Source organism: Thamnophis elegans, chromosome 4, assembly GCF_009769535.1.
Source record: "Thamnophis elegans isolate rThaEle1 chromosome 4, rThaEle1.pri, whole genome shotgun sequence".
NCBI lineage: Eukaryota > Metazoa > Chordata > Lepidosauria > Squamata > Colubridae > Thamnophis > Thamnophis elegans.
In genome coordinates, this window is record NC_045544.1 from 141,000,099 (window position 1) to 141,012,461 (window position 12,363).

General features: G+C 50.6%; 1 protein-coding gene across 2 annotated transcripts in view; it reads left to right on the forward strand.

Moving 5' to 3' along the window:
- Positions 1-8,488: 8,488 nt before the first annotated feature.
- GIT1 (GIT ArfGAP 1) overlaps positions 8,489-12,363 on the forward strand; it is a 55,058-nt gene continuing 51,183 nt past the window's right edge. For both annotated transcript variants that reach the window (XM_032216733.1, XM_032216734.1), the window contains exon 1: positions 8,489-8,686. In XM_032216733.1, the coding sequence (XP_032072624.1) occupies positions 8,635-8,686 (52 nt within the window). In that variant the 5' untranslated portion in view covers positions 8,489-8,634. The remainder of the gene's footprint in view (positions 8,687-12,363) is intronic.

Consider the following 12,363-nt stretch of genomic DNA (forward strand, 5'->3'; position numbering starts at 1 on the left):
AAGATGGATTTTGGTTTAGCACAAAGGGTTGTGATGGACCAACCTTGATTTATAGGAGAACGGAATAACCCACTTGAAAGTTGTAGCTTTCTTTCCCCCTTTTTTCTTTTGCAAAACTGTGTGACCTGAAATGACAGCGCCTTTTTCCCATCTCTTTGGGTGCTAATGAAGCAGCTGCCACACACATCTGTATGAAGTCTCCATAAATAAATGAATGAGCTATTTTGCTTCACCCAGCAGCACAGCAGCAGCCAAAGAAACAAAAGGAAGGAAGAAAGGAAGGAAGGAAGGAAGGAAGGAAGGAAGGAAGGAAGGAAGGAAGGAAGGGGGATTGAAAACTGCAGCCCACATCCTCCCCCACGTGAGAACCCTGCCCAGGCTCTGATGGGGGACACCACCCCATCAAAGGGGCCCATTGCCCGGAGAGATTCACTCAATTCAGTGCTACCACCCAAAGCCCCTCTTGGAAAGAGAGGCCTTCTCTGGCCCAGCAGTTGGGACGGTCTCTCCAGATTTTCTAAAAATTTATTTTATTTTATTTATACATTCTATTTCTAAACACTCATCTCCCTCAGAGGCAGGGGTCTTCCCCACCCACAAAGAGAAATTCCCACAGTTGGTCTCCAAAGAGAGAAAATACCCCCATGACTTTCTAAAAGAGAGAGATGAGATAGATAGACAGATAGACTGACAGGATAGGATAGGATAGGATAGGATAGGTAGATGATAGGTAGGTAGGTAGATGATAAATAATATAGATAGATAATATAGATAGATGATAGATAGATAGATGATAGATAGATAGATAGATAGATAGATAGATAGATAGATGATAGATAGATAGATAGATAGATAGATAGATAGATAGATAGATAGGCAGGCAAGCAGACAGACAGACAGACAGACAGACAGACACAGATGATTAGGTAGGTGGGTGGGTGGGTGGGTGGATGGATGAATGGATAGATAGATGGCTAGATAATTAGACAGACAGATAGATAGATATAGGTAGGTAGGTGTTCTGACCCCCCTTCTCCGCTCATTAACAGACGACAGTCAGACAGACTTAAAAGGAAATAACTTTATCAGTCCTGGTTCACGCTGGCTGCGAGCCCAAAATAAACATAGATAAAGTCTCTGTCAACAGGGGTTACGCAGCAGAATGCAGAAACAAAACTCTTACAGCACCAGGTTTTCAAGAAGCAAAATCACTTATCCAAGTATCTCACAAACTCAAACAGGAACGGAACTGAATTCTCCATCAACGAACCACGAATGAACGATGAACGTTGACTTCTGCAACCAGGGCATGGCACCATCAGTCCTTTTATCTCCAGAAGACCACACTAATGAGCCCCAGCTGCATTGTTATTCCTGCTTCCCGACTCAACTCACAGAAAACTTCTGCTGAGTCACAACAGGTAGGTAGGTAGGTAGGTAGGTAGTAGGTAGGTAGGATAGGATGATGATAGATGATAGGTAGGTAGATAGGATAGATAATATAGATAGATGATAATAGACAGACAGACAGACAGACATAGCTAGCTAGCTAGCTAGCTAGCTAGATAGATAGATAGATAGATAGATAGATAGATAGATAGATAATTAGGTAAGTAGGTAGATAGGTAGATAGGTGGGTAGGGATAGATAGATAGATAGATAGATAGATAGATAGATAGATAGATAGATAGATAGGGATGGGATAGGTAGATGATAGATGATAGGTAGATGATAGATGATAGGTAGATAGTTGATAGATAATATAGATAGATAGATAGATAGATAGATAGATAGATAGATAGATAGATAGATAGATAGGGATGGGATGGGTAGATGATAGGTAGATAGATGATAGATAAGATAGATAGATAGATAGATAGATAGACAGACAGACAGACAGACAGACATAGATAGATGATAGATAGAAGATAGATATATATATAGATGGATGATTAGGTAGGTAGGTAGGTAGGTAGATGGGTGGGTGGGTGGGTGGATGGATGAATGGATAGAGTGGGGACACACAATCATATCTGCCTATCCCCAGTTCATCTCAAAGGTGCCTTTTCTGGCTATCCCAGATGCTTGGGAAGCACTCAACTGGGGATAAAATGCCAAATCCAGTCTCTGCAATCAACCACAATTAAATTTTCAAGTTGTGCAATCCCAAACATCTGGAACGACGTTGAATATCCTTGGCATTGACACAATCCGCATCACTCAATTGCAAAAGGCAGCTTTGCTTGGAGCGGGTGACATTCTGTTGATACCATCTGTCTGTGTCAGATTTTTGGGAAGGACTCGATAGGTGGATTAAAAAAAAAAAAAGCCAAATCCAGTTTGAACATCTGATTGACGGTGTGGCCAACAGTAATCATTTAGATGTTTAAAATGTACTCGCCGGAGAAACAGGTTTCCGAAATACTTGCAATGAGATAAATGCAATATTTTTAGAATTGGTTAGCAATCTTTTTTTTTTTTTTTTTTGCTAATGCTGTTCTAAAGAAAGGTGTTGATGCAAATTTCGAAGGAGCAGGAAGGATGTTATGCTTGGCCTGTGGAAAATTGGTTTTGGATGGCATAAATATGAAGAGGAGACAGAAGGATTAATGTTTACTAGGCCTGGCTAGTCTATGGAAGAAAAGGGCCAGGAGAGCATCTTCCAATATTTGAGGGGCTGCCACAGAGAGGAGTTAGGGGGTCCAGCTATTCTCCAAAGCACCCGAAGGCCAGAGAAGGAAGAATGGATGGAAACTGACCAAGGAGAGATTCAACCTGGAAATAAGGAGGAATTTTCTGACAAGTGAGAGCAATCAACCCATGGAAGAGAAGTTGCCTTCGCAAGTTGGGGGGGGGGCTTCATCTCTGGAAGCTTTCAAGAAGAGACTGGACTGCCATCAGTCAGAAATGATGTAGTAGGGTCTCCTGCTTGGGCAGGGGGTTGGACTAGATGACCTCCAAGGTCCCTTCCAACTCTCTTATTTTGTATGCAATGGAATAGAAGTTGCCTTCAGAAGTTTTGAGAGCTTCATCACTGGAGGCTTTCAAGAAGAGACTGGACTGCCATCGGTCAGAAATTGTGTAGTGTCTCCTACTTGGGCTGGGGGAGAGTTGGACTAGATGACCTACAAGGTCCTTTCCAACTCTGTTAATCTGTAGTTTAATGAAGAGAAGGACAAGGGGAGACAGGAGAGCATCTTCCAGAGAGGAGTTAGGGGATCAAGCTATTTTCCAAGGCGCCTGAAGGCCAGAAGAAGGAAGAATGGATGGAAACTGACCAAGGAGAGATTCAACCTGGAAATAAGGAGGAATTTCCTGACCGTGAGAACAATCAACCCATGGAAGAGAAGTTGCCTTTGGAAGTTGTGGGAGCTTCATCCCTGGAGGCTTTCAAGAAGAGACTGGACTGCCATCTGTCAGAAATGATGTAGTAGGGTCTCCTGCTTGGGCAGGGGGTTGGACTAGATGACCTCCAAGGTCCCTTCCAACTCTGTTATTCTGTTATTGTTATTCAGAAGTTGTGGGAGCTTCATCACCAGGCTTTCAAGAAGAGACTGGACTGCCATCAGTCAGAAATCGTGTAGGGTCTCCTGCTTTTTTTGGGGGGTGGTGGTGTTGGACTAGATCAGTCGGGTTGCCCCTGGTTCGGCCAAACCAGTAATGGTGATTTGGTGATCTGGGTCACAGAACCAGCAGCGACCCCGGGCTGGCCATGCCTCCGAACCGGATTCCTGGTCTCTTCTGCCGTTGCTGGCATGTTTCTGTACATGCTCAGAACAATTTACATTCAACTGTGCCTGTGCGAGCAATGTGCAGTTTGCGTGTGTGAATGAAATGAGCTGCGTCTAAAGCACACACGAAGTGAACCAGTAGCAATTGTTACAGGGACCCACTCCTGGACTAGATGACCTCCAAGGTCTCTCTTCCAACTCTCTTAATCTGTTAATCTTTAGATGACTGTTTCTTGATTTATGACAACAGGACAAGAATTTTCGTGGCCAAGCAAGGAGATTGCTAAGCAAGCCATGCCTGATTTTACATGTTTTTAATTTGCCCTGGCTGTTTAGTGAATCACTCCCGTCGTTAAGTGAATCGAGTGGCTATTAAGCGAATCCAGCTTTCCCCACTGACTTTGCTTGTTGGAAGTCTGTCAGGAAGGTCGCAAAAGGGGATAATGTGACTCCAAGATACGGCAACCGTCATAAATAAAAATCAGTTGCCAAGTGCCTGAATGTTGATCACATGACCAACGGTCATAAGTGTGAGGAGTGGCTGTAAAGCACTTTTTCCAGTGCTGTTGTAACTTCGAATGGTCACTAAATGGATTGTTGTAAGTCAAGGGCTATCTGCTTATTCTACTCTCGAAACCCCAGAAAATGACCACAGGTCTTAAAAAGGGCAAGAAAAGTGTTGAAAATTGAATTTAATCGTTCTATTTTGTTTATTTAGTGTACGGTGGCTATAGTGGGTCATCCAACGGGCAGCAGATCTTTAAAAAGTGAGAGTAACAAAGGGGAAATCAAAAGAAGAAGTAACTTTGTGAGAACTTTAAAAACCAAGCGTAATTTTTTCTTTCTTTCAGTAGAACGGAAAGATAAGGGCAGAGTTGAAAAGCAGAAAGAAACACTAATTAAAAAAATAATTCTTTTTTGCAGATGGTATCAGGCAGAAAGATCTGCTTGAGAGGGTTCAAGGAGGAAGTTGGTAGGATTGGAGGAAATAAGCCTGAGAAAAAGAAACGTTTTTTGCCTTTTCGGATAAATAAATAAATAAAATAATAATGACATGGCAGACAATGCCCGAGTTTGATTTCTTGAAAAGTTCTGACTATTAGAATTGCTTCAGTTCAGTGTTTCTTAACCGTGGCAATGTGAATATGTGTGCACATCTGAACTAGACTGTCGTTTCTCTGTGACATGCGATATATGTGGGTCCGTGCATAATTCTGTATTGATCTCTATTCATTTATTCGTTCTGTTATATTATTAGTGTCTATTGGAGGTGGTGATCCTTTGAGAGCTGGATGCAATGAAATTTCACTTGAATGTTTGCCGATTAGTGTACATTCAAAGTGACAATAAAGTTATTATTCTATTCTACAATTATTATTCTATTCTATACTTTTTCTATTCTATTGTTTATTTATTATTCTATTCTATTATTCTGTATTTCTGTTCTATTCTATTCTTTATTAATTCTATTCTATTCTTTTACTCTATATTTGTATTCAATTCTATGTTTATTATTCTATTTATTATTCAATTCAATTCTTATTCTATATTTCTATTCTATTCTACATTTATTATTCTATTATATACTTTTGTATTCTAGTCTATTATTTATTTATTATTCTATATTTCTGTTCTATTCTTTGTTCTATTCTATTTTTTATTCTATATTTGTATTCTGTTTATTATTCTATTCTTTATTATTCAATTGAATTCTTATTCTATATTCCTATTCTATTCTATATTTATTATTCTATTCTATTCTTTATTCTATTCTATTTTTATTCTATATTTGTATTCTGTTTATTATTCTATTCTTTATTATTCAATTGAATTCTTATTCTATATTCCTATTCTATATTTATTATTCTATTCTATTCTTTATTATTCTATTCTTCTATTCTATTGTATTGTATTGAACTCCCAGAATTCTAAGCTGGCTGGGGGATTCTGGGAGTTGAAGTCCACCCAGCTTTAATCCAACTTTTTAAAGGACTTTATGCAATTTTATGCATCCTCGATCAGATTTCTGCATCTGTCGTCCGTTTCGCATTTCGCATTCCTTCCTTCAGGCGCTTCCGTGCAAACAGGCAGCGGGTCGGATGCCATTCAGACGATGCCACCTCCAACAGCGGGCATTGGATGGAGAGAGACGTCTCTCTTTAGGACCCGCCGCCGCCGCCGCCGCCCGAGCCCCGATGACATCATGCCCAGCTGCTCCAGGCAGCCCACCTCATTTGCATCGCGGGGGCGATGACGTCACCGTGCTCAAGACCTCACTTCCTCCTCGGGCTCGCCCCTCCCCCCCGTGGACCCAACATGTCATGCAAAAAATAGAAAGAAGTTCAGACAAAATCCGAAGGGGAGGGGGAGCATCTAAACTCTTGGCCATCTCCCCCCCCCCCCCCACAAACACACCCCGGCCTTGCAGTCAACTCTTTGCAAAGGCCGCTTTACAACCACAGCCAAGATGCCAGGAAATACAGAAATAAGTAAACACGGATCCTGCAAGCACGTGTGAATGCTCCCCCTCCCGCGTGTAGCGGGTTCTCCAAGTCCGCTTGGCAACCAGAGGGTGACATAAACTGTTCAAGGAGCGGCGAATGGCCCTCTTCCCCTCCCCACTTTCCAGATTGGCCCCACTCCCCAGCCCCCCCCATTCTCCATGCCCCCCTCCCCATTGTCCTTCCTCCCCACCCTCCATCCCCCCTACTCTCCACAGTCTCCATTTTCCAGCCCCCCCACTCCCGCCCTACCCCCCCACTCCTCACCCCCCACTCCCAATTGTCCCCACTCTCCCCAGCCCCCCATTCCCCAACCCCTCCCCACCCTCCATCCCCCCTACTCTCCACACTGTCTCCATTTTCCAGCCCCCCCACTCCCCCCCTACCCCCCCCACTCCTCACCCCCCACTCCCAATTGTCCCCACTCTCCCCAGCCCCCCATTCCCCAACCCTCCCCACCCTCCATCCCCCCTACTCTCCACACTGTCTCCATTTTCCAGCCCCCCCACTCCCGCCCTACCCCCCCACTCCTCACCCCCCACTCTCAATTGTCCCCACTCTCCCCAGCCCCCCATTCCCCAACCCCTCCCCACCCTCCATCCCCCCTACTCTCCACACTGTCTCCATTTTCCAGCCCCCCCACTCCCCCCCTACCCCCCCCACTCCTCACCCCCCACTCCCAATTGTCCCCACTCTCCCCAGCCCCCCATTCCCCAACCCCTCCCCACCCTCCATCCCCCCTACTCTCCACACTGTCTCCATTTTCCAGCCCCCCCACTCCCGCCCTACCCCCCCACTCCTCACCCCCCACTCTCAATTGTCCCCACTCTCCCCAGCCCCCCATTCCCCAACCCCTCCCCACCCTCCATCCCCCCTACTCTCCACACTGTCTCCATTTTCCAGCCCCCCCACTCCCGCCCTACCCCCCCCACTCCTCACCCCCCACTCCCAATTGTCCCCACTCTCCCCAGCCCCCCATTCCCCAACCCCTCCCCACTCTCCACCCCCCCTACTCTCCACACTGTCTCCATTTTCCAGCCCCCCCACTCCCGCCCTACCCCCCCACTCCTCACCCCCCACTCCCAATTGTCCCCACTCTCCCCAGCCCCCCATTCCCCAACCCCTCCCCACCCTCCATCCCCCCTACTCTCCACACTGTCTCCATTTTCCAGCCCCCCCCACTCCCCTCCTACCCCCCCCACTCCTCACCCCCCACTCCCAATTGTCCCCACTCTCCCCAGCCCCCCATTCCCCAACCCCTCCCCACTCTCCACCCCCCCTACTCTCCACACTGTCTCCATTTTCCAGCCCCCCCACTCCCCCCCTACCCCCCCACTCCTCACCCCCCACTCCCAATTGTCCCCACTCTCCCCAGCCCCCCATTCCCCAACCCCTCCCCACCCTCCATCCCCCCTACTCTCCACACTGTCTCCATTTTCCAGCCCCCCCACTCCCCTCCTACCCCCCCACTCCTCACCCCCCACTCCCAATTGTCCCCACTCTCCCCAGCCCCCCATTCCCCAACCCCTCCCCACTCTCCACCCCCCCTACTCTCCACACTGTCTCCATTTTCCAGCCCCCCCACCCCCCACTCCTCACCCCCCACTCCCAATTGTCCCCACTCTCCCCAGCCCCCACTTGCCCCACTTCCCCCCACTCCCCGCTGGGGCTCAAAGAAGTTGGGTTGGGGGGGCAGACTGAGCATTTTAAGAGGGAGGGGGCCCCACCTGCATTTTGAGCCCACCTGCCTTTCTTCTGGTGGGGGGGGGGCAGGTTGGGCTGGTCCAGGCGCCTTTCCTGGCAAGAAACCCCCTCCCCATGAAGCCTATTTGGGGGTTCAGGGCTCCAGGTGTGACTTTGGGTCCAGGGGTCCGGATGGCAAGACCCCCCACCCCCTGCACCCCCTGCACCCCCTGCTTGGCTGAAAGACCCCTTCGGCCCCTGCGTCGGCGCTGCGGGGGCTTCAGCTAGCCATGGGGGGGGGGCTGTCCAGCGCATCCCCAACAGGGCGCCCCCTGGGCATCCCGGGGCAATGGACCCTCCCCATCCATCAACCCCCCCCCCCTAAAGAACGCGCAGAAGCAGCAGCAGCAGCATCGGCATAGGATCGGGCGCTGCGTGGCTGGCCCGGGGACGCCCCCGCAGGAGCCGGCGGTGGAGGCGGCTCGGGGCGCCCCGCTGCCCGGCTCGCTCCGCCTCCGGAGGGCCGGCCCTGCGCTCTCGCCGCCCGCCCGCCCGCCTGGCTTCCTGCAGGAGGGGCAGCTGCTGCGCCCGCCGCCGCCACCGCTGCTGCTGCTGCTGCTGCGCCCAGCCCGGGAAGCGGCGCCCGGCCGGAGGGAGCCGGAGCGGGCGGAGGTCGCGGGGCGCGGCGGGCGCAGAGGCCGGAGCCGCAGGCGGCCAGGATGGCGCGGAAGGCGGGCCGGGCGGAGGTGTGCGCCGATTGCAGCGCGCCAGGTGAGCCCCGGCGGGGAGAGGGAAGGCGAGGCCGGGCCTGCGGCTCTGCCCCTGCCCCTTCCCCCGCCTCTGCCCGGCCCGGCCAGGTGCGGCGGGCGCCGCGTTGGCGGAAGAGGCGGCTGCGGGGAAGGATGCGCCCGTCCCTCCATCCATCCCTTCCTCCAGCCTTTCCCGGGAGGATCCCGGCGGCGGCGGCGGCCCCTTTGCGCCGCTCTCCTGGCCGGCCTTCCCCGGACGACAAGCCCCCAGCAGGGCCAGGCGCTGCGGAGGAAGGAGGGAAAGGAAGGGAGGATGGAAAAAGGGAAGGGAGGAAGCAGGGAAGAAAGGGAAGGGAGGAGGGAGGAAGGAGAAGGAAGAAAGGAGAAGGGAAGGGGGAGAGAGAGGAAAGAAGGGAAGGAAAAAGGGAGACAGGAAGAAAGAGAGGGAAGGAGGGAGGGAGGAAGGAGAAGGAAGGGGGGAGAGAGGAAAGAAGGGAAGGAAAAAGGGAGACAGGAAGAAAGAGAGGGAAGGAGGGAGGGAGGAACGAGAAGGGAATGGGGGAGAGAGGAAAGAAGGGAAGGAAAAAGGGAGACAGGAAGAAAGAGCGGGAAGGAGGGAGGGAGGAAGGAGAAGGAAGGGGGTGAGAGGAAAGAAGGGAAGGAAAAAGGGAGACAGGAAGAAAGAGAGGGAAGGAGGGAGGGAGGAACGAGAAGGGAATGGGGGAGAGAGGAAAGAAGGGAAGGAAAAAGGGAGACAGGAAGAAAGAGAGGGAAGGAGGGAGGAAGGAGAAGGAAGGGGGAGAGAGGAAAGAAGGGAAGGAAAAAGGGAGATAGGAAGAAAGAGAGGGAAGGAGGGAGGGAGGGAGGAAGGAGAAGGAAGGGGTGAGAGGAAAGAAGGGAAGGAAAAAGGGAGACAGGAAGAAAGAGAGGGAAGGAGGGAGGGAGGAACGAGAAGGGAATGGGGGAGAGAGGAAAGAAGGGAAGGAAAAAGGGAGACAGGAAGAAGGAGAGGGAAGGAGGGAGGGAGGAACGAGAAGGAAGGGGGGTGAGAGGAAGGAAGGGAAGGAAGAGAGGGTAGGAGAGAAGGAGGAAGGAGAAGGGAAGGGGGAGAAAGGAAAGAAGGGAAGGAAAAAGGGAGGCAGGAAGAAATGGAAGGAAGGAGGGAGGGAAGAAGAAAGGAAGAAGAAAAAAGGGGAGAGAGAGGAAAGAAGGAAGGATGTGGGAGGGAGGAAGCAGGGGACAAATGGAAGGAAGGAGGAAAGAAGGAAGGAAGGAAAAAGGGAGGCAGGAAGAAAGGGAGGCAGGAAGGAAGAAGAAAGGAGAAGGGGAGAGAGAAGAAGGAAGGAAAAGGGAGGAAGGAAGCAGGGGAGAAAGGGAGGGAGGGAGGAGAAGGGAAGGGGGAGAGAGAGGAAAGAAGGAAGGAAGGAAAAGAGGGAGGGGCTCATCCTGTAGGACCCAGCCTTGCTCTGCTGCACCCCCACCCCTTCCCTGGCTTGCTGGAGACCCTGCCCTCCCCCCCCTTCAGTCCCTCCAGCAGAAGATGCTCTGCACCATGGATCCAGAGCAGACCCAATTTCTCCCCTCCCTCCCCCTCTATATTCTGGATTTTCCATATGGTTTTTATCCCCCCTCCCCTTCCCTTCGTTGGGCCTGCACACTAGATTGGGGAGGGGTCCCTGTTCCCCACTCACCGCCAGCAAGCCAAGGCTCTGCAACCCTTGGGGGGTGCATGGGACTACAACTCCCATGGTTTCTCCCCAACCCACCTGCTCATCCGCTGGGGCTCCTGGGAATTGAGTTGGGGGGAGACTTAAGCCTTGTAGGATGGAGGGAGGGGCTGGTGTTCTTGGCACACCTGCTTTTGGGTTTGTGTGTGTGTTGCAAGTGGCATGCCCTGGTTCCTTAACTGGGGGGGGGACGACCCTCCCCCCATTAAGTGGATTTGGGAGTTCAGGGCTCCAGGTATAAAGACCCCCCACCCTGATTTCTGGAACATGCTTTTAATTCTCTTCTCTAGTGGCATCAAAATCTGGGCTCTGTGTTTAGGTAGGCCGGAGAATGGCGTCCATCTCGACCCGACGCAGGATTTGAACTCGGGACCGGGCCCGTCTTTTTGGGGGGGCCTGGGCAAGGAGGCCCGCTTAGGATCCGGGCCTGATTCTTTTGTATCCTGTCTTGTGTTTTTGCGTGGTGTGGTTGCGTTAACTCCAAGATGCTCAGGTAGTTTTGCTAAGCATAATAATAATAATATTTTATTTTTTTTAAAAAGGGCGAGGGGAAATGGGTGAATTAAGAGGGGCTCTGAGATGGGTCTCTGAATCCTGGCTAAAAATGTGGGTGATGGGGTTGCTAGTACTGCCTTAGCTTGGCTATGTGGACTACAATTCCCAGAAGTCCCTAGTCAGCCCTGCTTAAAAGGTTTGGGGATTTCAACGTCAGCCATGCTGGCTGGGGAATTCTGGGAGTTGAAGTCCTCCCATCTTACAGTCACCAAGATTCAGAAAGATAGCCTAGATCAGTGTTTCTCAACCTTGTCAACTTGAAGATGTCTGGACTTCAACTCCCAGAATTCCCCAGCCAGCATTCGCTGGCTGGGGAATTCTGGGAGTTGAAGTCCAGACATCTTCAAGTTGACAAGGTTGAGAAACACTGACCTGGGGACATCCAGGGAGGACCCCTCCCCAAAAGTCCCTCTCTTGCATCTGCACCCCTCTCTGGGTGGGCTCCATAAGGAGAAGTCACCCTCGACTTAACAGCACTTCGTTTAGCGACCGTCCGAAGTTACAACGGCACTGAAAAAAACGGACTCGTGACCGTTTTCCACACCTAACGACCAGCATCCTTGCCGTGTGATCAAAACAGCCAGCTTGGCAACTGACTCGTATTCATGACGGTCGCATCACATGATCCCCTTTGGCCATCTCCTGACAAGCAAAGTCGGCGGTGATTCGCTTAATGACCGTGGGGCTGATTTAATAACTGCAACGATTCCCTTAAGAACGGCAGCGGTTTGCAAAATGGGGTGGAACTCACTTAACGACCGTCTGGCTTCGCAGCGGGCCTTTTGGGCCCAATTGCGGTTGTAAGTCGATGACTTAGCTGTATGTTCAGAGCGGGGGGGAAACGGGAGTAATATTATGTGAATAATGTGAATTATACATGGGGGGGGGAGGTGTTTTAGGTGACCTTGGCTGGAGGGGATCTGCCAGAGGAGAAAGGGAGCATCTTGAGATCCTCCTGATTTCCAAAAGGATCTTCAGATCCAGTGTATCTAATGAGGCCCAAAGGTTTGAATGTGAGAATGGCTGGGTGTCAGCCTCCTGTGAAGCCCTAATGGGGTTGTTTCGATCTGGGTTATGATGTGGGGTCGTATTCACATGTTACGGAAAAGCCCACCTTGGCTCTGTGTCTGCTTTTGGCTTCTGCACCTCTTACCTGTGGGTGTTTATGAACCAACAGAAGAGAATATTTGCGGGCCAGGAGTCCCGGGTGCTCTCTGAGCTCGGTGGTTTTCTCAGAGACGTTTCATCACCCAATTAAGTAACATCATCAGTGCTAGAAGAGAGTTTCTGGAGGAGAAGAAGAGGAGGAAGAGGGGAAAAGAGGAGGTGGAGGAAGAGGAGGAAGAGGAAGAGGGGAAAAAGAGGAAGGGGAAGAGGAGGTGGAGGAAGAGGGGAAAAAGGAGGAAGAGGTGGAGGA